Source organism: Suillus bovinus, assembly GCF_016758785.1.
Source record: "Suillus bovinus strain UH-Sbo-P2 chromosome Unknown EDB93scaffold_17, whole genome shotgun sequence".
Classification (NCBI taxonomy): Eukaryota; Fungi; Basidiomycota; class Agaricomycetes; order Boletales; family Suillaceae; genus Suillus; species Suillus bovinus.
This window is the reverse complement of record NW_024542073.1, coordinates 256,494-280,208: the sequence shown is the minus strand read 5'-3', so window position 1 is coordinate 280,208 and position 23,715 is coordinate 256,494. Positions and strand designations below refer to the sequence as shown.

Below are 23,715 nucleotides of genomic sequence, written 5' to 3'. Positions count from 1 at the left end.
GTAAGGCTGCAAGGACAATGTCCAAAGCAGAATAGGTCCAGAGGACCACGGGAAAGATTCAGACAAACTTCTGGAAACTTGGAGGAATATAGGATCAGAGGGTCAGAGAATCAGAGAATCAGAGGATCAGAGGAGTGGAGGAGCGGAGCTCCGGCCTAGGGAATTCCTCCCTAGGCCTAAGGAAGATTTCACAAGGAAGGAACTAGTATAAGGACTTAGTGTGAAGACTAGTGCAAGGACTAATATGATATTCAGACTGAGGTACTACAAGACATATACACGAGTTTATATACTAAGAGAAATAACGGAAGGATCAATAAGCAGAGTCCAAGGCTATGTATGAAGCATATGCAAAGGTTAACAAATGCAAGTCAGGAAATGAACATAGGTTAATGGATCAGTAAGCATACCGGTAATAGATATAACCAAAACAACGGAAAGAAGGAAATACCGAATAGGCTGTGTTTAACAGTTATATGAACAGGAAATGAATTAGGAAGCTTATCTATATCAGATCAGAAGCAGATCTATGCATCGGACTGGATCAGACCGGATATGGTCCAGACGAGATGCATGGATATGTGGGATAGGACAAAGGATGAATGATGCAGGCTAGCTGCGAAGGTAAAGGGATCTGGATGCATAGAGTACTACAGACATGGATAGGACATCCGAAGGTCTGGATGAGGCATGGGAATATTATCGGATGTAGGTCCAGAATACAGGATATGACAGTGGTTAACAGTGGGGCTTAACATGGACAACATGGAGGCATACAATTTGAATATCAAATCGAGAATTTCTGAGGGGATTGAGTCTGTGTTCTGTAGTGGCATGGTACTATACATACCCTTGGACTTCAATAGCAATTGCCAGAATGCACCTCATGCTGATTCATTGGCTGGGAAGGTACAATGTGAAGGAGGTATCTTTGCCTAGTGTAATATCAATAAATCGTTGATCAGTGGTACTGAATGAAATAATGCTGCTTACTCTCTTTGGAGTGACTTGTTTATTCTGAGCTGGATAAACCCACAGCGAAAAATCTATGTCTACCTGTGAATTTTTTGCTCTTGCCTTTAGAGCAGAAACCTTTCGGTTGACTTCTGAAGCACTAGACAATGACAAATTCTGAGGACGAGGCTGATTCAGACAGTGTTCTGATGCAGTACCAGCAAAGCCTGAACTGCAGTCCATGATTGTGTTTGCAATTGAACGAGTTGCATTTTCAGCACCTGCCAGTGAAGCATGGGTGTGAATCATAGAAAACTCTGATGCTGTGGTACAATGCAACATAAGTGAAAGCTAATGCAGTATGATCTCACAGTGTGGTGACATACGTGGCTCAAATAATACAGCCCCAGGTTGGCGAGTCTTGCAGAGCTCATACAAAGTGGATTGAAGGAAGTCGTAGTATATCCTACAGTGTGCATACTGTGGTTTATCCTGTAGATGGTGTAAATTACAGATTCTCGTTAGATTTACAATACACATACATAGACAGCAGCACATTCAGCTTCTGTGGCTTCCTGGAGCTTGGAGTATTTTCCACATTCCTGGCCATCCATAGCAGGAAAGTTCCTCGAGCAACCTGAACATTGCACCATGGACAAGGTCAAGAAATGATGGTTGACTCAAGCAACCTGAGAGTGCAAACTTAAATACTTGGATGTCACAACCTTTGGTTGTTCGCTACTAGTACTTTATTTAATTTTACATCAAGTCTTAATTTGTATCATATATTTTGTGGGTTTTTGTTATATCCTTTGGCTCACAAAATGGTTCATTTGCTATGAAATGTATGTCCTCTACAACCTAAATTAAAGGTAGCATAGCAGAGAAGATGTTCCACACATTGTGGAAGGATAACTCCTTGAAACCAAGGTTTGCAAACACAGTCTCTGCACAATTCTCATACTCAACAGAAACAAAACGAATGAAAACCTTGCCACCTATATTCTCCATCAACTGCTTTACCACCTTGCATTCAACTACCTGTAGGCAGTTCTCAGCTTGATACTCAGTATGGAGGGCAAAGGCAACATTGGGAGAAACACCTGATGGAAGTTTCTTAGCGGAATCCTTATGAACACGGTGATTGTTGAAATTCTCCTGAAGCTGGTTTAGCTCTTGCTGAACAAGCTTTGGCCACAGCCATTGAACCATATCACTGCAAGTGAGACATTAGCATGAAAGCTCGAGTGCAAGATAAATTTGTAGCTAACTACTGTCTTGGATCCATTTCATTGTACATGCCATGGCCTGCTTCCCAAAACACCTTAACATTTTCTCCCCACTGAAGACGAAGATGAAGCCAGCCATGCTCAATAGTTGTGTTATGAATGATCTTCAAAAGCTTATGTGTGGGCAACTTGTCTAATGATAGATGTGGGAAGTGTTCCCTAGTATGATGCAATGAGTATCAACGCTCAGAAGATACATGCAAAATTAACTACCGAAGTGCATTAGCAAATCCATAAATTTCTGTCGTTTCACTACCACAATCAGTCGTTGTTTGTATTGGCATGCCTTTGAACACGAGAGTGAGCTATATAGATCTGAGAAAAATGATTTAATGAACCACCCAGCTGATAGCAAAGAGATAGGTATAAATAAGCAACTGCACTTTTAAGACAGTTGCTTGGAAAAACCCAGATACCAAGCCATTTGCCCGACCATACGTCGTGGTGTAGAGCCTCGCGTCTCCACAGGCACTTCCCTCGAATTCTCCCACATTCCCTACACACTCCAGCTCTAATCCCAAGGATACGTCTTGCGCAATAGCACTTCATATATTTTACTTTGCAGATTCCGTGCACAGCCACTCGCATTTTGCGTACACTGCGCATCCGTGTTAGCATTGTCTGCATGCCCATCCATCCGTCCTACCCATGTCCTTAGATGTCCATTGGTGCGTTTTCTCACTATATTCCCATTTTAACTAATTGTTTCCATTGCTAATTCTCAGGCCTAGCGCTACATGTGCAGCCGAGACCCTATGACCTATCTCATGTACTATATTTAGCTTGCTTGGCTCGCTACATCGGACCTGCACGCCTAGCGCCACTTAGCTACTTTACTTATACTATCTCTTTACTTTATTTTCTGGGTCGATTTTCCGCCCACTTTCTCTGTGTCTCTAGATACTAAGAATTTTACTCGTTGTTTGCAAGTGACTATCTAAAGTCGCGTGCTTCAGTTCTCAGACTCCTGCTTTAGCATCAGCCAACCTTAGTTGGGGTGTTAACACTTGTCTCGTCTCGTCTTTCTCTTCGCCTCTCTCGCTAGCTTGTCTCTCGCCTTCACTCGCACGCTACCTTCGTGTCGCACACCTCGACCTTCGCCTTTCGCACTCACACATCTGCCTTCTGCACATCACATCAGTTTCTGCTTCGTGCGTTATCTTAATAACCTGAGGGTCTTATATAAAGTTGTGTAAATGTAATGACACCACAATTACACTTTGGATAAGACTGCTTGCCAGTCCTCGATTAACACGGTCTACTGACTTTTCCTATTTCGTGGTAGATAATGTGTGAGTTCTTGGGAGGCTCGCTAAACTAATCTTTTTATAAAGATCAACCTAGCCAGAGCTTTACTTTTCTTTATTGAAACTCAAATCTCTTGTCTAGGAATAAGCTTCTAGACACGTAATTCGGTTTCTGGAATGTATTTGCCTAGGAAATCTCCTTCTAGGCTCTGGACTTGGATACTGGAACTAGTGAGACGTGGTCTCAAATATATGAAATATGACCAAGATCGCTTGGTCTATGGACACCTGACTGTGAGACAATGGTCTCAAATATACGATATATGTTCAAGATCGCTTGAACAAAGGGGACTATAACTTGACCAAGATTGCTTGGTCTATGGGACTACTAGTGAGACGTGGTCTCAACAATATGATAGATGACTAAGATCGCTTAGTCAAAGGGCACAGAGCAATGAGACAAAGGGGTCTCAAAGACAATATATATGACCAAGAACTCTTGGTCTATAGCACTAAATAAGTTTCTAAGGTAAGAAACTTATAATCTCAAGGGAATTCTTTTCCCTGCACTTGTCTCACTTCAAAGGGACTAACTTTGCAAGTGAAATATCTGATAGGCAGATTGCTACAAATGGGAGATCATATATTTTTTTGGGGGGAGAATGGGCTCTCCTTATATACATTTTGTGTGGGAAAGTAACCTAGGTTCACAAACAATAAAAAATAAGGAGGACCAATCAAAATATTGGGTCAAACCCAATAAAAGAATAAAATACAAGTGAAAGATGGAGCTATGACATCATTGTGGAGCAGAACATTCTGGAATGTGGAGTAATGACATCATAATGACATCAAGAGTGACATCATTGTGGAGCAAAAGATTCCAGAACCTTCCATGAGTGAGTCAGAGTGAGTCATTGTGGAGCAGAATATTCTAGAAGGAAATGACATCATGAATGATGTCATTGTAGAGTAGAATAATCTAGAGCTTGATGACATAATATCTTTCAACAGAATACCTGCAGGAGTATCTGTGGAGTCTTATGACATCATAATGACATCATACCCTATGGGTACAATTTTATGAAGTGTCAGGTGAGTCAAAGCATCCTAATGAAAAAGTAAAGTAAAGAAACACTAGAGAAAAGTAGGTAGCAAAAATAAGACAGTTGGCAGGAATTGAAACACAGTCAAAAAAATAATGCAGTTGGCAGGAATTGAAACACGGTCTTTTTGGATAGGTTTTTTATTGGCTTTGTACTTTTCTCTATGGTTTTCTCTAGCCAAAGTGAATAAGCCAAAGGCAAGGCTATACCTTAACCTTCATTTCCCTTCTCACATCAACTAGGTCTAAATGTGATTCCCATCTCACATTAGACTTTTTCCGTCAAAACGTATTCAGATCATGAAACTTGGGGAAAACTGGAAATATGGACCATGGTTTGAAACCAAGGTATGGGTTGACTAGTCTGAGGACTAAGCTAGCAGACTTTATCTTTTGAGGGTCACCTTGTATTCATGTCCATGCATGATTCCCACATCATGCAGGACAGTGTTACTAAGACTTAGTAGTTCATTAGTTGTTTGGTGTCCCTCTTTTTACAAAGAGAGGTTTCCTTTACTCAGTTAGCTGCCCTTGGGACGATGATTTCACTCGCGCCCGGGTCTATCTGTGTTTGCTTAGCTTAGCACCAACTTTCCCCACAGTTTAGATTCCTCATCTTCAGCAGATTCCCCAAATTGGAAAGCCCATTTGAGTGAGCTTATCATGGCCATTGCCGCTCCACTCATGATGCGGGCCAAGCACAACCAAGGGTTTTCGAGATAGTTTTTTGCTGGCAGGTTCATGAGCTGCAAAACCTTCTGGTTCTTGCAACATCATCTGGTCTCTGATGTATTTGCTGTGAAAAGGTCCCTCACAGCTCAGCAATGACAGCGAGAACACATAGAATGTACGAACTGTGGAAGCATGACTCCAGTTTTGCTTGCAATCAGCTCCTTGACAATGTGTGGCCCATGATGACCACTAGGATCATCTGCAAGCTGGTCTAGCACAAGTTGGCATTTCGTGACTTCAGGGAGTTGGGCTGCTGTTGAGTGGCTGCCAAACAGTCCCAGTTCTCTTCTACAATGAGTAACCATTGCTTCACTGAAGATTCATTCATCAACAAGCTAAATGTGTCAGTTGAGTGCACCAACTCGAAGCTCACCTCATTTTGATTCCATGTTCGGCTTGTAATAACTTGCTTATGAGTTTACGATCCGAAATGTTCAGCTTGTGATATTCACAAAGAAGGTTGGCAACTTTATGGTCACCTTTGGGGGCTAAGAAACAGATTGAAGTTTGTTCACATTCCAGTGTAGTAGGAAAGAGTCAGAAAGACTTATGACAGTCTTTGTGTTGATTTTGCCTGCTAGGATTTGTTGAATGGTGTGTATAATATCTGTCCAAGTCACTCTCATCTTCGCTCTCATTGGCCTGCATCCCTGGAACAACAGAGTGACAATATGCCAAGTCCTGACCGTAGCAATGAACTAGTAATGTTTTGGTTGCGGCAAGCAAAGTATCTCACAACTAAAATTCAAAATTCCAAAAACAACCTGATGCGTCCAGGCAACGGTATGCTATGCCTTTGTGACCCAGGGTCCATCTGATTGTGAGCTTCCTGTTGTTGTTGTTTGGTATGAGCTCCCTGAGATCATCGTGGAGTTTACCAACAAGGTAGTGCCCGGGCTGTGATTGGAAGGCGTTAGTGGCCCTGATTGCTGCCTGGTCGTCCACCCCTAAGGTCATTGTTCCTTCTCCGCCTGCCTCTCTCATCAACTCGATCCGCAGTATAGATAGTGATATCAGATTAGCATGAGCAGAATTACATTCTTCTATAGTTCCCACGGCTACAATATCAAGGACTCATCGGTTCTCTGATGCGTATACCTGAGTTGTAGCAGATCAGGATCGCATCCATCGCATAGAAGGAAAAAAATAGCTTTATTCACACATAGCCTACAGGAACAATCCCACTGCATATCCCTTCAGTGGCTGCTATTTGATTTTTGGGCCAACTACCAACGATCGCAGGCAACTCGTAGGTCAAGCTCAAGGACAAGTATCGGAGTACAACAATGATATCTGAAGTGCATACAAGTATTTTGAGTGAGGATTAATCTGCAGCCATGAATCTTAGCCTAGAAGGACAGCAAGCACGGAGCGTCAGAAAACGCGGTAAGCACTACATATTGGAGAGAACGAATGAAGTCAGCTATAGCGGCTCGTTCGGGAAATACAGTCACGCAAAAGATAAAAAGTTGCAAAAATACAAGGCACTGGCTGAATCACCAAAGGCAACATTTCTGATGGGTATAACTGCATGACGTACGAAAAAAAAAAATCATGGGATGACGCCGATAAAAATGATTAGGACTGTTATAGTGCATATCAGTCCGAGGACGGCGGAGCGAATGACAACTTCCCATTGGGCTCGGATTACTACAGGCGACCGCACACGCGTCATCGGTGCCTTGAAAGCGGGAACACCCGCAGTGAAAGAGGGAATCATGAACGAGAGAATGGGAGAGCGATTAGAGCTCGGCGTCGGAGATGGTGTGTACGAATTAGGCGATGGAACTGAAGAAATTTGTGAAACGAGTGATAACGGAGGTGCGTATGTGCGCTTGCATTTATACTGCTGGCGTGCGATGGCAGAACTGAGATTGTTTGAAGGAGCAGTATTTCCAGTTTCGAGAGATAACATTGGAATATGACCTGCGATGGTGACGTTGATAGGAGGTTGGGAAGCATTGCTCGGGAGGCGAATGTTGTCTGTTAGGATCACGTTTCCCTTGACAGAATTTGGAAGAAGATCGAAGTCAAAACACTCCTTCTCGTCTAGTCCTGTGTGGATACGCTCTTTTAGATCGTCTTCCACATCGAGGTCTACCTCATGACGAATGAACGCTGCGCTGGGACCAAAGGAACCAGAATCATCTAGAGTATGTGGCTTGGCAGCCGAACTGTTTCTGACATTCCCGTCGTGACATTCAAGGGGTGAGAAAAATGCAACAGGATTCGGGCGTTCCCGAGTATGTGCCACGGAAGGGAAAGCGATAGATGATGGTTGCGCAGGACGGTAATGAGAACGATACAAGCCTGTAGCTGTCGCTGGACCCTCGGGTGCAGGCACATCATCGAAGTAAGCAGGAGAAATTTGAATCTCCGGCGACTCGAATGAAGAAGATGAGTTCTCGTGTCCTGAAGATCTGGAGACTTCGGAGTCAGAATACGAGTCCGATGCTCGCGAAAATGAACGTCCTTCGGCAGAAAGAGAGTATGGTACGGATTGGAAGGACTTAGACGAGCCGCATTCTGGATCATACTGCCTGTCATGATGCTTAGATATTACGATGCTACGTTTCTTGCTAGGAGCTAGCGGATGAGGCAACGGCGCAGATACCGACGTGACCACAGGAGCAGGGGCAGGCATCGGCCTTGAAATAGCTGGCCTAGCAAGCTCAAATTTTCGAAGTTGTCTCAGGTCGCCAAAGACATATACCATGAGACAAACCTATCAAACAGGGAGTTACCTCATGCGCGATTACTTGGAGGGAGGGGATTCACTCACTCCGTTAAGACTAGAAAATAGCAACACCAGACCAAGCCACATGCCAGGGAATGCTGATAGCCTCCACCAGCGTCCGTGAGGGGCACCGACCCAGCCACCAGACGTCAGTGCAAGAGGTAAGATTCCAGCGAGAGATAAACATAGTATGCCAGCAGCAATGCCGCAAGCTGCTCTTCGTGAACCAATGTTGGTAGCAGCTGCACGAACAAAGCGCGAAAGGGATTCTTTAAGCATAGCGCGTGTCTCTAATGCCACCTCTGTGAACACTGCAGGATCTGGGTGGACGCTTGGTGCCAAGTTCGAAATGGCTGTGCCGCGGACTCTGGTGAAAAACATGTGGTTCTGAGGTGAACAATGGAATGGAGCGAGGATGTCTGAAGGGACATCAAGTTCATACTCTGCACCAGGGGTGAAGAAGGTTTGCTTTGCTTTTGCATAAAAAAGAGCAAGCGACGGATCTGATGACGGTGGAGAGGGAAAGGGATGTTGTTGTATTGGAGTACCTGGAGGAGTCAGGGAGCTTATAATCTTTGTACGCTGGGACCAGATGTGGTGACGGGTAGTATACTCCTTCAGCCATAGCAAAAAGTAGAGATTTTCTGGCGATTGCTCGACATAGAGAAGATATTCTTCGAAATCCTTGAGGCCGAGAGGCGGAAGGTGCTTGCGTTCGAGTACGTCGTCAAGATGAACATCGAGGAATGGTGTGACCCCACACGAGCGTACTTTTCCAATAGACGGGGGTGGGTTGCAAATCCGGTACTAAACAAGTTGTGAGGTAAGTTTCTAGTTGAATACGGGTTGAACGCACCGGAAATGTAAGGAGGCCTTTGAAGGAGAACTTGGACGCTGGCGGTCTTTCCTGCTGTTGCATGGATCATAGAGGCAGTGAGCGAGAAAAGCAAAGGGCGGGAGAAGAGTGACTTGGTGGACTTAAATGCGACCCACGTGATGATGAAATTGGATATTAGCCTGTCTGATCAGGCCGTTACTGACGGTGAGCTCTCTTAGAATTCACTGGATGGTGAATCACGTAAAGAGAACCATTTCGAACTCGGATCCTCGGAGTCGAGAACTAGATACTGGCATAGCTTATGCGGACATCATGGCCTTCCTTTCGTAGGTTCTTTGGAAGTAGCAGCTTGAAGGAGTGCTCTCGACTTGGGGCTAGATTTATGCAAAATCCCGGTTGAGCAAGTTTCTGCTGCAAGAACGTGGATATCAAATATAAAATACCCACGCGGAGTTATGACTTGATGAGTTCGAAACTTCCAGAGACTATGATTATGCCGCAATCAAGTTCAACCTCTATTGCCGCTTTTTTGCAGCACGGGGAACTGCTGCGGTCCACGTACGCGTCTCACCTAGAGCATCAAGTCCTACACTCTGACATGACCTTTTGTCTTTCATCTGCAAGTCGATTTGTTGTAGAAATATCGTCATATCCAGGTCGCACTGCGTCAGGTAAATATTGCGAACAAGTTACGTTGTGGGTGCATTGACGGTGAAGGTATCCTGGAGGTGGCCATTTGGATGTGATTACTTGATCCGCTCACGCTTGCTCTTTTGATAAAGGACTTTAGTATGCACGTGGCAATCTCTTCGCTGCAGGCTCAGATGAAGGTGAACAACTTGACAAGTGTACCTACATCACGCTGATTTGCATATGCAGGATCTCAGCAACAAACACCATTCCTATTAAAGCCAAGCTTCTGCTGCCGCATGGGCACCTCGCAAGTGCCAAAAGCGCTCACGGCATGACTTCAAACTTTGCTGCCAAGATCACACCCACAACGCTGATGGTCACCTGAATGATCCAGTCACCAAGTATTGGTCAAACCATTATTCGAGTGTGTGTGTCATAATTCGGATGGCCAATGTCCAAAAGTTCTGTCTCTGCAGCTTTTCTTAGCGTACACGCTGGCGATCATGTCGGATAAAACAATATCCCTGATAAGTTTGTTTATTAAGTTATTTCATTCTGCACCCTCCCTAAGTGTTCCAGCGGATGTCCGTGGCCATGGTGAGCTGCCAGCACCAGCCTGAGAGCCATCACATTACAAATGGCAAAGTGTTACTCGCCTCATACGCTCGGAATATATACAGTTGCTATCGGTTTTGATTCAACCGACAATACTCGTATGAATGTCCTCCTCAATACAAATCCCACCACAACAAGTCCGTGTTGACCTCACAGACACTTATGGAGCACTTTTCATTGGGTCTATCCTTGCAGCAATGTTAGTAAAAACTGATTGCTCACTATGCAAATAAAGCTTAGCACTTCCTGTCGTCGTACCATATTTCACTGAACAGGCTCTTTGGTCTAACCACCGTTCAAGCTTTCATCTACTTCCGAACACATGCTGGTAGATGGACCAAATTTTATAGGCTCGTCGTACGTCTGCGTGTCTTTTCTTCTCTTCAGCTCTGGTGTTGACGCTACACCAGGTCTTGTTTCTTTGGTAGGTACCCCTTCAAATTACATTGGCGGGCACGTCATGATGGTTTAGGACACTCGATGCTGTGCAAGTGGCAGCAACCGTCCATTGCGTCTATTATTATTTAGTGACCAACTTCTCGAATATCTTTGCACTCGCGACAGCTATATGGAGTTTTAAAGTGAGTTTTTACTTGAGGAGTTCTTACTATGATGTTGATTGGATTCGTACAGCTTCAGACAGTATTCAACGTAAATCACTATCATTTTGTAGGCTCTTCGATCCATCTCTGACATCCACCCGCAGATTCTTACCGTATATGTGATCCATATGTGAGTTTCATGTGCACTGTGTATACACTCTACTGAGTCGTTCTTGGTTCACAGGCTATATTCTCATCGCATTTGGATAGGTATTTATTCTTTACCAATACATTTGACACGACTGATGCAGCGAATTCAGTTGGGAGGGATCGGTCAAGAATTTTCCGTATAATACCGGTGCGTTTGCTATCGAAAGTCCCATTCCAGTATTTTATCTTATCTTGTTGATTAGGGCATAGTCATCCTTTCAAGTTCAGGTAAGCTCAGACCGTCAATGGGAATACTCTCCGCTCGATTTTTTTGAGAAATCCGTCAGGTATTGCCATCGGTGAGTATTCAGCGGTACTTATTATTGACGTTGGCTCATCATCTTAACCTAACCAGCCTTGATTTATGTGGTGTGAGTAGACATAACTCTTCTTAACGCGGTGAAATGCTGATAGTGAATAGGTATGGTCAAGTTTCGTCTGGAATGTTTTTGGACCGGTGGACCGTGTTCCTGGCTTTGAGCGTAGCTACTTTCCTCGATATACTCGTTACATCCTCGTTATGGTATCTCTTCGCTAGTTCCCGCACTGGGTTCTCCAGGTGAGGGGTAGTCCATAAGCTCTCAGGACCTGATATGCTACCAACTTATTTTAGCACGGATGGCTTTATCACAAGGCTCATCTGTTGCACAATCAATAGTGGTTGCCTGACAAGGTAACGATCTTTCCAGCTCATCCCGTACCTCGACTTATGCTTTCCCCCAGTATATGCGCATTGGCATCTATCCTTACGGTAAGGTTCCAATCGTTGTACCGTCCACCTCGGCTCTCAGATCACCTACAGTGCGCAGTGATGCCATACAACTTCATTTTCCTCAGCATTCAATTTGTACTGGCTAAACGTATGAGACAATGCGTTCTCCAAGGATCGCGCTGACCAATGGATTCATTTCAAGTCTACGTCAACTCGTACATTGCACTTTTGAACACGGGATGCTACACACAATCTACTAGTAACATGGGCGCCATCAATTCCTTCGAACTTCGCCGTGAGCACAAGAGAGATTCTTTTAATGCCAATGCTGCCAATACTATGCCACACGATATGTCGCAGGAGAAATTCCCATCATTTAGGAATAGCCTGCTCGCGCATCCCGATGTCGAAGTGATACCTCCTACTCGACCCTCAATGGTTGCCAAGGTCAGTTATGTTACCACAGTGCCAGATGAGGAACTCATGACGACGCTTCAGTCACAACGGTCGATTTTGGTAACGGTGCAGCAGGAGTCTTTCGTAGATCTTTAAAGTTTAAACTAATTATCCGTCCATCTGGTCATGAGGCAGAATCCTAAATGGTCTTCCAGTTTGCTGTGTACTTTACAAAATTATCAGTCCATTTAAATCGAGTCCTGATTATGATGGTCACGGTGACACGGTGCGCTTGAGTGGACCTCGTGGGTCGTGTACGTCATTCCAAATACTGCCTTGGCAACAAAGAGTTCTTCTGGATTGCGCATCGCACACACCCTCAAACTATCAAAAAAAAAATTGAATAGCGTCTATGCAAGTCTTGCCCCACCGGTCCGGGGCAAGATTGCATTTGCATTCCCAAGGGAAAAACAGTTTAAACATCGAAACGTTCTGAACAGAAACCTAGATCTGATGCGGGGCATCGACATTTGTGATCGCCGTCACTTTTCTGGACCGCGTAAGTATTCATCAGAATCGCGTGAGAGTGATTTTTCGATCTTCTATAGGCTACTCTGAGATGAGATGATCATCGAGTGCAGAGTACTTGATTGACGTTTCAATTTCATTGTGCCAGCAGTTCCTCGCTCTTCTGATATCGGGTCCGAGCCGGGTGCTTCCGAGTCGGGATCGTCCGAGGTCATACATGCATACATGCAGGAGGGAGATGCTGTTCTGTTCATATTTTACCCATCGTGGTCGTTCTTCTCGACGATCTTTTGGTTGAAGCAAATATTCATGATGATAGCCTGCGTGCAGAAGTTTTTTGTCGATGAATGGTTCGGGCCTCCAGGACTCCTGCGAGAATATGATCAGCGCGAGCGGAGATCACGGAATCTTGGGCTGGGTGGGACATGTCATCATTGTTATGGGCCTGAATTTGGAGCAAGATATCATCAGTACTAGCCCGGATTGTTTCAAATATTAAAGTTGAGCATTCGAACGCCGAGCAGGGTGTTTCAGCAGAATAGAAGAGAGTGGATCAGGCTTGTTCCAGTGAGGTTATCCTGCGTGCAGCGGCGTGTGTGCACTCTTTTGACGTATCTTACAGCATCAACCCAGCTATTTGAAACTCAGTGTTACAAGCTCAAACGTCAGAAGATGATTATTCTCACCTCACTAGTACTTTCAAACCTGCAATTACATAGCCTGAGTCCACTAGGTTCCACATCTTTAGCTGATCAAAAAATGTGACAGTATCGGATTCCGAATTGATCCTGTACATCATCGTCATCTTTTCCATCTGAAACGGACTCGGAGAAGCTGCAAGACTAGAGAGTGGAGAAGTTGGCGGTAGATTGTACTAGCCAGTGACCACCCACTTGACGCGAGGACATTAGTTGTCATTGATCATCGTTCAAGTTAGCAGGACATCACGTACGTTGTTTTCTAGTCAACATATCAACAACAATCGCAAATAACAATATTGACGTACCGTCCTCGGTCCGTGGCGGACATTCGGATGAATGAAAACTGAACTTCAATTCAATGCTTCAATTCGATATCTTTCAAATAATGGCCTAAACTTGGCCTAAACCCATGCGTGTGGTACTGGTACCAACCTTACATCTACTTCAGTAAGTCATATCTTCTGATGAACTTAAGAGCGTCATCATACTGTTTCATCCTCATCGTAGATGTACCCTCACCGTCAACACCAAAACATCATTCATCACAAAAAATGCTAACCTTATTGCTCCGTGCTGCGGGATATATCATATATAACACGGTGGAACAACCGTATTACTGGTGGACTTGACCTACATGCCACTGGCGATGGCTTCCCAAGACCTCATCCCACACCTTCAACTCGCGAACACGGTCGGGGTACTGTTTATCGGGGTAGTCCTTGCAGCAATGTAAGTGAACTTTTTATTAATTATTCGGTCAGTGTCGAATGTTTCCTCTCGCGAAACAGTTTTTTTGGTGGCACCTACGCCCAAGCTTTCATCTACTTTCAGACGCATAATGGTACAGCAATAACATTCTACAAGATAGTCGTACGTCTATGCTGCTTCGTCATTTTCTGTTATTAATTCTATTTTAGGTCATGTCGCTTTGGTAGGTATCTCTTTGAGTTGTAATTATCGGACACGTCGAGATAACACTGAACTTTTAGTATACTTGATGCTCTGCATCTAGCCCTGATCGTTCATTGCACCTATTTTTATTTAGTGGTTAACTTCGCGAACATTCCTGCGCTCACAGAAATCGTATGGAGTTGTAAAGTGAGTTTCTGCTTCCTCTGCGACTCACTATATATCGTATTGATATGCTTGTGCAGCTTCAGTTGGTAGTCGCCGTAAGTTACATGTCCTAAATTCTATGATTCGCCTTACACATGCACTCCACAGTTTCTCACCGTCTTTGTAGACCGTCTGTAAGTTCCTTGTACAGTGTTATACGCAGCATTTACTCAATTCCTTGTTAATACGTAGTCTATATGTTTATCGCATATGGACAAGTATTTCCCTCCTATCAGTATATTTATCATGACTTATGCGGTGAACCTAGTTAGCGACGGCCGTTCAAGGGTTCTGCCGATCATAATAGTAGGTTTTTTACGATAAGACCTTGTGTTTCATTCTGTTGATCTGCTATTAGAGTATCGCCGTCCTAACTTCAGGTGAGTCCCGTCATTTGATGATGCTCTTCACGCGATCCCTGAGGGTCCTTCCAGGTCCTGCCATTGGTGAGTTCTTGGGTACTATCATTGATTTATCACCTTAACACGATAAAGCCATTGTGTGGTGCACGTAAGTTAGCTACCGTATTCCCAAAATAAGTACTGATGGCGTGTAGATATCAGCAAGTCCACTTATTTGCCGATTTGATCAACATTGCGTGGGCATTATACACGTATTGTGGCGCTGTTGCCTTTGTCGATATCCTTATTGTATCATCGCTGTGTTATCTCCTCATCATTTCTCGTACTGGGTTCTCAAGGCGAGTTGCAGGTCATACACTGACAGGTCTGAAATACTGACATATTGTACTTAGGACGGACTTCTTCATATCAACGCTCGTGAATTATATCATTAATACAGGCTGTTTGACGAGGTATTCTTCATTCTAGCCTACTCCATACCTTGACTCATTTCTTGCAGTATGTGTTCAATGGTAGCTATCATTACAGTGAGCCCATACCTCTTGTTCTGACGATCTTCTATCTGACCGTCTACAGTGGGCAGTGATGCCGAAGAACCTGATATTTATAGCTGCCGAATTTTTAGCTCTTAAATGTATGGCTAAAAAATTCTTCGACAAGAAGGATCATGCTGATTCGTGGTCACGGTATCATCTTAGTACATGTCCACTTGGCCATCGCACTCCTAAACGTGGGATATTACGCGCAGCACAACACAGACACAATGCGTTCTTCAGAATACCATGTGCGCCATGACGTCTACCGTCCGAGGTTGCATGTTGGAGCTTCGCAGGATGAGGAAATGCAGGCGTCCCACAATAACATGTTTAAGCATCCTGGTGATGAAGCATTGCATGTTGCTCGACCTGACCAGGCTGTCACGGTCAGTGGTTGCGCTATTGTCGATAGAATAGGACTGATTTGCTCTAGTCACAGCGGCTGAATGAGGTAGCGATGGAAATTTCTCTCTCTTCAGCGTAATGGATCAATTGTGTGGATCGTTGCATTCATCTCGTCAGATGACTGGGACTGGCCAATGACCGTAAATTCTTGGTAAATTGTATTATCGTACTGGTGTGCTACACGGATGTGGGTTTCTCGATTCAACCAATTATTTATTGGTGTGCCCATAGTCAACGTTGGCGGGATTAACTTGACTAAGTAGGCTAGTATCAAACTTGTGTAACAAAGTCAACATATGACAACAAGACTCGGGTGGAATGAGAAGCCCGCGACGGCGGTTTAGGATTAGTCAGCACTTGTTGACCAGCTACAAGTGACAAGTCGAGTGGTCAGCCACGTAGTAAAGACTGGGCAGGGCGGTCGAATCCATAAAGTGGCATGTTCCTATCATATCCGAGTCAATATTCTTTCATGCCTTCCACTGCCACGTCGGGGCTATGCCTCCGCACCCCACCATCAGCACCGCAGCCAATGCATCACTTTTGGGCAGGGTGTCGCACGGGAGGGCCGTCAACACCGTGACCGTACCGTACTTCCACGGGTACACACCCAAGAAAGTGTATTGTGACGGCAGCCAGAAGTCGCTCTAGGACTTCAGATGACGGCACAAGTAGAACGTTCTCGCGCAATGACAAGGCAGATACCAGCCTAGTTTGGTTGGGAGAAATTCTAGAGAAACATTCGCAAACGAGCGAGACTGAACACTTAGTAGGTAAAATACCCGTGATAATCTAAATGAAAATTCTGAGACCAATAAACTTCCAAGATATGTTGGTCACACTTTCGGTTCTAGACTTTTGGCACTGACGTGAACGGTTCCTCGTTCCAGGCAACCGCAACATGTATTCACGCGATATTTACAAAACAGTCTATGGCAGGTAACAAACGTTGAAACATTTATCTACATAAAGGTACGGGAATGACATTCTATTAGCTGGTCGTATGTCTATCCTGTTCTCTGTCATCTTTTTCGATTTACTTATCCAGGTTTTCTGGTTTTGGAGGCCGCACTCCTGAACGCCCGATGCTATCTGCAGGCCAACGCAGACAATATTGATTCCTCCGACTGCCATAAACGCCACGCCGGAGCTGCGCCTCAGTACGTCACAAGACAATAAATTTCCTACTGTATTTCGACAACCCGACGACAAAGTGCTACATCTCACGCGACCCGTTCGGGCTGCGTAGTTTCGTTATTGTTGATGGAAATCGACACGCTTTACTACAGCAGCCGATTGCGATGATCATGGAAATGGATTCTTTCTAGTCAGTGTGATGAATTATGATTGCCTACCTGACGAGTCTGCTCACGGGATAGTATTCGTAAATCTTTTATGGATTCTTCAAAGTTACCACACATGAGAAATCAGTCTACTAGTATGTACTCCTTACATGTTCCAAATTAGCAGTGATGAGCAAGTTGTCGCGGGCTATATCTCGCACGTCAGTTCAAAGCACGGATTAGAAAGAACAACTAGAGCTAAGGGGCCAACCCCAAAGCCTGCAGACTGTTTGATGAAGCACCTATTTGTACATACTGCTACCTTAAGCTTCGTGCACACGTAGAGTACCCAAACTCAATTTCTCTTTGTTCACAAGCCTTGCTATTGTTCGCAAGGCCAGTTTAATAGTGGTCATGGTCCACAATTGAATAAGGGGCTTTCCAAAATGGGTAATCTCCAAAAGGTCGCAGCGCCACAGGCGTGGGCCTGAGGCAGTACGTATTAATATGAAGCGACGGCCAAGCTTCCAAGGCTGAACTTAACCAAATCACTCACTTAAGCACATACTGTCTGCATTTCCTTGGCTATCTACCCAGCACGCTACATTTCGATCTATATTTCTTCTCTAATAATGTCAGAGGCTGAGGGCCAGTCTCGTCGCTTACCCACGTTGGTCACCTATTGTCAGCGTGGTGAGTTGCCTATCAAATTCGATTGTGTGGCTGTATGCTGAAGTGATCGTCTTGTATAGTCCTCTCTACTTACACAGATTGTGCGTGCGAAGACTTCAAACAATATTGTCCGAGACTGATGCAGGTCATTCCTCCAGCTATAAGCAGTTTGGGAGACGATGCTATACGCTATGATGTGATTAAACCGGTGCTGGAATTTTGCTCTGCAGATACCCTTTTTCGTCTGGAACAATCATCACCCGTTCGTTCCATATTCTGCTGTCGTGCTTTCATGCCTGATCCACCTCCTGCAGTATCTTGAGAATGATACCTCTGGTGGGTTCAATAGATCCAATAATCTCTCCTCTGGTCCCTGACGGTAACAAAGAAATATGGCAACGCTTGTGTTGGAAAACATTTCCCCTCTTAGCTGAACAGTATTTTCAAGAAGGCTCTGAGGCCCCCGAATCGTGGCGCGAACAATTTTTCGTAAGCTTCTCCTTGAATTTTTCCATACTTTCTTGACAAACAGGCCGGGACAGTTATTAAGAGAGGCAGAGGCCGAACGGCTTGAACTAGCAGGCTCTAGGCTCCGCAGTCAACGCATGGAAGCGGAAGAACGAAAGAAGGAACGTGAGGTCAAGATCACCGATCGCCTACCTCCCCCAAAACGTGCTCGAGGGTGTATGTTATCTTTATCTGAATTACTTTCAGTGGTTAATTGCTTCTGTATCAAGGGGGAGCACCGAGTCAACCCAAGTCACTCTTTCAGAAGACCAAGAATGAGGCCACTAAGCTCCGTACTTCCATGTACTCTGCCCGTCTCCTTCCTCCTAAGCGACAGCGCACACTGCATAGTTCACTTAGTATAAAGCCAGCAGCATCTAGACCTTCCGAACAGACCAAGAGCATGGTCACCGTCAAGACAGTCTCCTACAAGCGACCGTCTATCCCTCCTGCATCGCTTCAGTCATCTGGCCGACCTCCTGTGCCGTCGGTCTCATCCCTTGCTACTCCTCCAAAGCCGGCTTCCTCTCCTGTTCGCAGTATCGAAACTTTCATCAACAGTGCAGTTACCATCCGCGGGAGAACAGCGGCCTGCTTAAGCCTCCAATAAACAAGAAGGACCCCATGGCTTCTCTTTTCATGCCGAAGCACCGCACTCTTTCCCAACTTCCAGGACAGACTAGTAATGCACGTATCATGCCGACCCGATGAACTTCAAATTGAACTATTCACTCCACTGCATACGTTCTACTCAACGATTTTATTTAGCACTTGCATTGTGTTTTTTAGGGTCATCATCTATTATACATTGATTGTACAACAACTGTCTCAGTAGTGTATGACTAGTGCGGTTACTATCTATCCACTCTATTCCTGTTGACGACAATACTATTGACATTACCATCCCTTCGATCCCGCTCCCTACGCTGCTCTCCTCGAGTTCTCTCTAGACCACAAAATTGAATATCAGGAAACTATTATAGTCTAATAGGGGAAGAAAAAGAGCCAAGTAACTGTCAACTTATATTCCAGGTGTTGTGCAATCCAACTGTGACGTCCGTGCCGTTAACCGGACCGCTAGATGCCAACACATTCACCCCGGTGTGCAATCCATTCACCCTACTGCCGTCTTCCCGTGAGACTACGGTCGTCTTGTTCTTGACGTTGTCCGCACGGAGCGACTCCAATCGGTGCAAATACTCCTCATTGACACCGCCAGTCACATACTCTCCGGTGAATACGGAACAATCGAACGTTGAAATAGACGGGTTGAATTGTCGCACGGATGCGATGAGGTCCGGAAGAGTCTGGAACACGACAAGATCTGCCCCAATAGCCTTGGCTATCTCTTCGGTGTTGCGTTCATATGCAACGAGCTCTGTCCTTGAAGGCATATCGATGCCATAGACATTCGAGTGCCTGAAGTTTCGTCAGCCATCTGGCAAAGTTTATTGGTAGGAATTACTGTACCGTATAGGAGGGGCGCAGCTTGCGACGATGACCTTTTTCGCGCCGACATCCTTCGCCATCTGTATAATCTCTTCTGATGTGGTACCGCGAACGATGGAATCTAGAACATGGTATTACGATATGTTAGGGTTCAATATTTTAAATCTTACCATCAACAAGGAGAACATTCTTCCCGGAGAACTCCAACGCCATGGCGTTTAATTTTCTCCTCACATTCTTTCGTCTGTGAAAAGTCTTGGCATCACCCATTCGTGTTCATGGTAACCCATGCGTATTACCTCATTTGTTGACCTGGCATAATGAATGTCCTGCCAACATAGCGATTCTTGATGAATCCCTCTCGATAAGGCAATTTGAGCTTCTGTGCAAGATTCAAAGCAGCAACACGAGACGTATCAGGAACCTGCTAAAAACACCTTAGACAATAGAATCGTAGAACGGCGGAAACCACTGACTGGGATGACGACATCCACTGTGATGCCACGCTCCTTCAAAACTTTATCAACTTCGACAGCAAGCGCGTCGCCCATAGCCATTCGACTGCGGTAAACACTGATGCCGTCGAGCACAGAATCAGGGCGAGCGAAGTAGACATATTCAAAGATATCTGGTGCAAAGGTCGCATGAGCTGCGACTCGTTTCCTGGAAACCCCCGACCGAGTGATGATCACTGCTTCGCCTTGTACCACCAATGCGACCCATCAATAGCTGCAGCTGACGATGGGGACAAGAACTGACCGGGCTTCACATCCTCCCACGCGGTAAAGCCCAAAGCATCAGCGACAATGCTCTCACTTGCAAAGAGGTAGTCTCTTCCGGCATTGGTCCTTCTTGAAGCCATTCCGACTGGTCTTATGCCATTTGGATCTCGGAATGCAATAATTCCGAAGCCAGCAAGCATTGCAACACACGCATATGCTCCTGTGCACTGCCTCATAAGACCGCCTATAGCGGTGAAAATGTCGTCTTCATTGATACGAAATTTGCCTGTCTTCTGGAGGTTGTCGGCGAAAAGGTTGAGTAAAAGTTCTGAATCAGATGGAGTGTTTATATGTCTATGTGATGTGGCATCCATATATTGCAAAAGCGATGGGCTGTCTATGAGGTTCCCGTTCTAAGCGTCGCCCTCAGTCGACTCTAAGGAAGAGATCTAGAGACTCACGTGGGCGAATACAATACCATAAGGTGAATTAACGTAGAAAGGTTGTGCTTCGGCGATATCCGAGCTACCAGCAGTTGGATAACGGACTACGGTGTGGTATGGTAATCGTTGGCAGGATCGCATTACTGCAAAGGCTTACCATGGCCAACACCCATGCCTCCGATCAATTTTGCGATGGCCTTCTCATCTAAGACATCCCGGACCATGCCATTGGCTTTGCATTGAAAGAATCGGCCTTTGGGTCCACATGTTACAATGCCACATGCATCCTGTCCTCTATGCTGCAGCAAAGAGAGACCTTCAGAAATCTCCAGTGCTGCATCAACTGATGCATCATGAAGCAGTAAGCCTAGAATACCACACACTAAATCGAAAAGGGTCTAACATCGAGATTCAGTACGGTCAAGAAACGAACTCACTTGCGGATGCGGCCCGGGTGGAGGAAGAGAGAGCAGAAAGCCTGGAGACTGCAGATTATATCAGTGATGTCGCAATGATGTCGTGATAAAGAACAGCGGGAAAAGAGTACTTGTTGGTAGTGTAGGGGGTGAAACTACTTGGGGTCAGTTTTGCCGAATGGCGAAACTCTAGGCTATATCGGTAGACTGTGTAATTCCCGGTAACTCCTCATCCCATCTATCATCGATGTATTGTCCTCGCTATTGTAATTAATACCTCAACCTCGCTTATAATAGCCTCTGGTATCCATGAGTCTTGCCGATGACCGGGCACGACCGGCTGGCAAAACGATACTAACTGTTCCTTCACTGCCCATACGATGTCTGCTGCCTTTCAAATCCAGCGTCGTGTTGATCACACCTAGTCCACAGCTTATTTCTTTCAAGGTCGACCAGCATCGACGTCCAAGGAAGGAAGGAAACTGTCTTGTTCCAGCTTCAACTTCTATAGTCACGGTCTACCCAATTGAGGGGATGCGATTACACGAAATATGCCTAATAGTCTACTTACACCACCTTTAACTCAGGCCAATCCCATCTTCTAGACTTCTGCTGGTGACTCGGTCCCGAACTCTGCCGTGGCGAACTTTGAACGTCAGTTGATCTTTGTGCGACACGTCTCACCAGTCTTTCCAGGGCGCAAAAGTCTACTTCGAGGTGAGTTATTACGTCTGTCCTATTTGTCTCACCTCCAAGAAGGAAAACAGTGGATCTTTCGTTTTCCTTTACTAGCAGGTACTTGAAGCGGCGTTAGACTCCATCCACACTCGTAAACATCAACTCAGGATCAGCGCGAGAATATCGATTCGCTGTCTTCTTTGATCAACAGATATCTGGGGTCATGATGCTACTTATCTTGATAGATAACCGGAGGGTTCAAGTGGCGTGTGAGACTCGGAGTTGGCTAGTATGATCATGGCGATGCGACTTGATGGTTAAGATAGGCATCTACTTCGTTGACGGATGTCAAATTGTCAATGCGGTGACAACTAGAGCTGCGTTCTGGAGAACGATATCATGATGTGGCAATGCTATGTCACGGTGTGAGGCAGTGTGAGGATGCCGTCGGTACGCTCAAGGTACGAGGCCTCTATGTCAAAAGGCACATGTACAGGGTTATGCGACGCACGAGGTTGCAACAGGTACGGATGCCTTCATGTCGTTGACTCGGACATCGTGTCCGCGCACAGGATGGTAGGGACATTTCTGTATTGTGTTGTTCCTGCTAACATGCATACTAGGATGGTGAGTATCACGGTGTGAGTAAGTGGTAGTAAGTGTTACAAAACAAGAATACAGTACATGATGAGAGCCAAGATTAGTTAAGCGTCAACAGGTCTACACCAATCAATATATCATATTACCACACAATTCGTGTTTGTCATACCAGGGAAGTGTATAACTGAAAATGAAAACGTTACGCCATGGTTGCTTCTGTCCAGCCGCCAAGCACAGGAAGTTCGGCAATGCCAAAAACAACATTTGGGACACCTTCCTCATCGCTGGCCCTCCCTGTGGTTACGCCCAGGTTCGGATCTATTAGTTGCGACTTGGTCGAATCTTCCGGTGGATCCTTTAAATGGATTGGGCATAAAGGATCAGGCATGGTGATTAGGACACAGACGGAGACGGAGTCGTCTGAGGAGGGAGAATGCTGAAGAATTGTGGCTGGATGTGAGTCAGGAGATGTGGTATGTCGCTTAAAGCGCGCGAGGAATGAGGGTCGCTGTTGTTGTGAACATTCGTGAGGTAATCGGGAATCCGCAGTAGGTTCGACCCTGTGTGTTAAAAGAGCAGTCACAGGCTGTTAGGGGAAAGTATCAGTCAGGCCCTGCGAATGACTACATGGCTTGAAACAGACCATGATAGCCTGCCACTGGGATTTTTCCTGTAGGGCATCCTGTTTAACCCAGGCTTCATGCACGCTGGGTTTCTCTCCAATATACCGTGAAGTGAGACCGAGCACTGAGGGTTGTAGGTCAATATAGACACCTTGTGCCAAAGCGTCTTCAACACGCCGACGAAAGCGACGGCGTATGAGGAAGGACCGAAATATGATAGAGGCAGATATGAGAAGGAGGACGAAAAGGGTAGCGAGGAACGTGAAGCTGGTTGCAGAATTCATGGATATGAGCGGCACGTAACGTACCAAGGAAATGTATGAAAACAAGGAAGGATATCAATGATATGAAGAAGGGAAGAGAAACGTTTTGCGAATGCGGATGAAACGTTCGGGAAGCAGTGCATGGGACGATGGAGCCTGTGTTAGCCTATGAGGCCTATGTGGGATCAGGCAACACATACAGATATAGCGTGGTTGATGTATCAGATGGCGGTTGGTCAGTGTCTCCCGCGGTGGAACTTTGACTCGTCGATGGCTGAATAAATGAACTAGTAAGGGTAGGCGTGGAGGACGACAGCGACGATGAAGAAGACATTAAGATTATTATGCGAGTTCGTCGGATGGAACGCCAAGGTTCGTTCTTACGGCCAATTTACAAATTA

The 23,715-nt window shown here is 45.3% G+C and overlaps 9 protein-coding genes across 9 annotated transcripts; 3 read left to right on the top strand and 6 right to left on the bottom strand.

Moving 5' to 3' along the window:
- Positions 1-1,079: 1,079 nt before the first annotated feature.
- On the bottom strand, positions 1,080-2,322 carry EDB93DRAFT_1102810 (uncharacterized protein; the record flags this gene model as incomplete). Its single annotated transcript, XM_041447245.1, has 7 exons — positions 1,080-1,114; positions 1,173-1,277; positions 1,341-1,446; positions 1,497-1,591; positions 1,776-1,815; positions 1,855-2,170; positions 2,279-2,322. The coding sequence occupies 7 exons, from the start codon at positions 2,320-2,322 to the stop codon at positions 1,080-1,082; spliced, it is 741 nt and encodes a 246-aa protein (XP_041309209.1).
- Positions 2,323-5,213: 2,891 nt separating this feature from the next.
- On the bottom strand, positions 5,214-5,975 carry EDB93DRAFT_1082746 (uncharacterized protein; the record flags this gene model as incomplete). Its single annotated transcript, XM_041445710.1, has 4 exons — positions 5,214-5,391; positions 5,451-5,639; positions 5,701-5,815; positions 5,882-5,975. The coding sequence occupies 4 exons, from the start codon at positions 5,973-5,975 to the stop codon at positions 5,214-5,216; spliced, it is 576 nt and encodes a 191-aa protein (XP_041309208.1).
- Positions 5,976-6,116: 141 nt separating this feature from the next.
- EDB93DRAFT_1053905 (uncharacterized protein) lies at positions 6,117-6,350 on the bottom strand (the record flags this gene model as incomplete). The annotated part of the gene is made up of 1 exon (XM_041444724.1): positions 6,117-6,350. A coding segment is annotated over one exon (234 nt), but the record flags the coding sequence as incomplete, so codon positions are not given.
- A 520-nt stretch (positions 6,351-6,870) lies between these two features.
- EDB93DRAFT_240495 (uncharacterized protein) lies at positions 6,871-9,236 on the bottom strand. The gene is made up of 3 exons (XM_041455821.1): positions 8,921-9,236; positions 8,110-8,871; positions 6,871-8,052 (listed from the first exon to the last, which is right to left on the bottom strand). Exons 1-3 carry the CDS (start codon positions 8,981-8,983, stop codon positions 6,880-6,882), a joined length of 1,998 nt encoding a protein of 665 aa, XP_041309206.1. The 5' UTR covers positions 8,984-9,236; the 3' UTR covers positions 6,871-6,879.
- Positions 9,237-9,957: 721 nt separating this feature from the next.
- EDB93DRAFT_240432 (uncharacterized protein) lies at positions 9,958-12,465 on the top strand. The gene is made up of 17 exons (XM_041455820.1): positions 9,958-10,349; positions 10,426-10,507; positions 10,561-10,574; positions 10,623-10,731; positions 10,784-10,801; positions 10,857-10,882; positions 10,937-10,962; positions 11,013-11,050; positions 11,106-11,130; positions 11,190-11,201; positions 11,258-11,273; positions 11,324-11,461; positions 11,516-11,575; positions 11,626-11,653; positions 11,705-11,762; positions 11,817-12,061; positions 12,113-12,465. The coding sequence occupies exons 1-17, from the start codon at positions 10,255-10,257 to the stop codon at positions 12,164-12,166; spliced, it is 1,044 nt and encodes a 347-aa protein (XP_041309205.1). The 5' UTR covers positions 9,958-10,254; the 3' UTR covers positions 12,167-12,465.
- A 1,408-nt stretch (positions 12,466-13,873) lies between these two features.
- On the top strand, positions 13,874-15,737 carry EDB93DRAFT_1248975 (uncharacterized protein; the record flags this gene model as incomplete). The annotated part of the gene is made up of 17 exons (XM_041452784.1): positions 13,874-13,968; positions 14,028-14,109; positions 14,157-14,170; positions 14,229-14,337; positions 14,394-14,411; positions 14,464-14,489; positions 14,548-14,573; positions 14,624-14,661; positions 14,714-14,735; positions 14,790-14,801; positions 14,850-14,865; positions 14,912-15,046; positions 15,110-15,169; positions 15,217-15,244; positions 15,294-15,351; positions 15,416-15,639; positions 15,687-15,737. The coding sequence occupies 17 exons, from the start codon at positions 13,874-13,876 to the stop codon at positions 15,735-15,737; spliced, it is 1,014 nt and encodes a 337-aa protein (XP_041309204.1).
- A 1,836-nt stretch (positions 15,738-17,573) lies between these two features.
- On the top strand, positions 17,574-18,831 carry EDB93DRAFT_1239859 (uncharacterized protein; the record flags this gene model as incomplete). Its single annotated transcript, XM_041451687.1, has 7 exons — positions 17,574-17,634; positions 17,694-17,714; positions 17,772-17,879; positions 17,963-18,102; positions 18,156-18,297; positions 18,351-18,652; positions 18,682-18,831. 7 exons carry the CDS (start codon positions 17,574-17,576, stop codon positions 18,829-18,831), a joined length of 924 nt encoding a protein of 307 aa, XP_041309203.1.
- A 305-nt stretch (positions 18,832-19,136) lies between these two features.
- Positions 19,137-21,527, bottom strand: EDB93DRAFT_1239857 (phosphoribosyltransferase-like protein; the record flags this gene model as incomplete). Its single annotated transcript, XM_041451686.1, has 9 exons — positions 19,137-19,539; positions 19,591-19,690; positions 19,740-19,813; positions 19,869-19,993; positions 20,046-20,269; positions 20,329-20,704; positions 20,753-20,838; positions 20,892-21,132; positions 21,510-21,527. 9 exons carry the CDS (start codon positions 21,525-21,527, stop codon positions 19,137-19,139), a joined length of 1,647 nt encoding a protein of 548 aa, XP_041309202.1.
- An 871-nt stretch (positions 21,528-22,398) lies between these two features.
- EDB93DRAFT_1136325 (uncharacterized protein) lies at positions 22,399-23,694 on the bottom strand. Its single transcript, XM_041449158.1, has 3 exons — positions 23,515-23,694; positions 23,072-23,318; positions 22,399-23,014 (listed from the first exon to the last, which is right to left on the bottom strand). Exons 1-3 carry the CDS (start codon positions 23,646-23,648, stop codon positions 22,628-22,630), a joined length of 768 nt encoding a protein of 255 aa, XP_041309201.1. The 5' UTR covers positions 23,649-23,694; the 3' UTR covers positions 22,399-22,627.
- Positions 23,695-23,715: the final 21 nt, after the last annotated feature.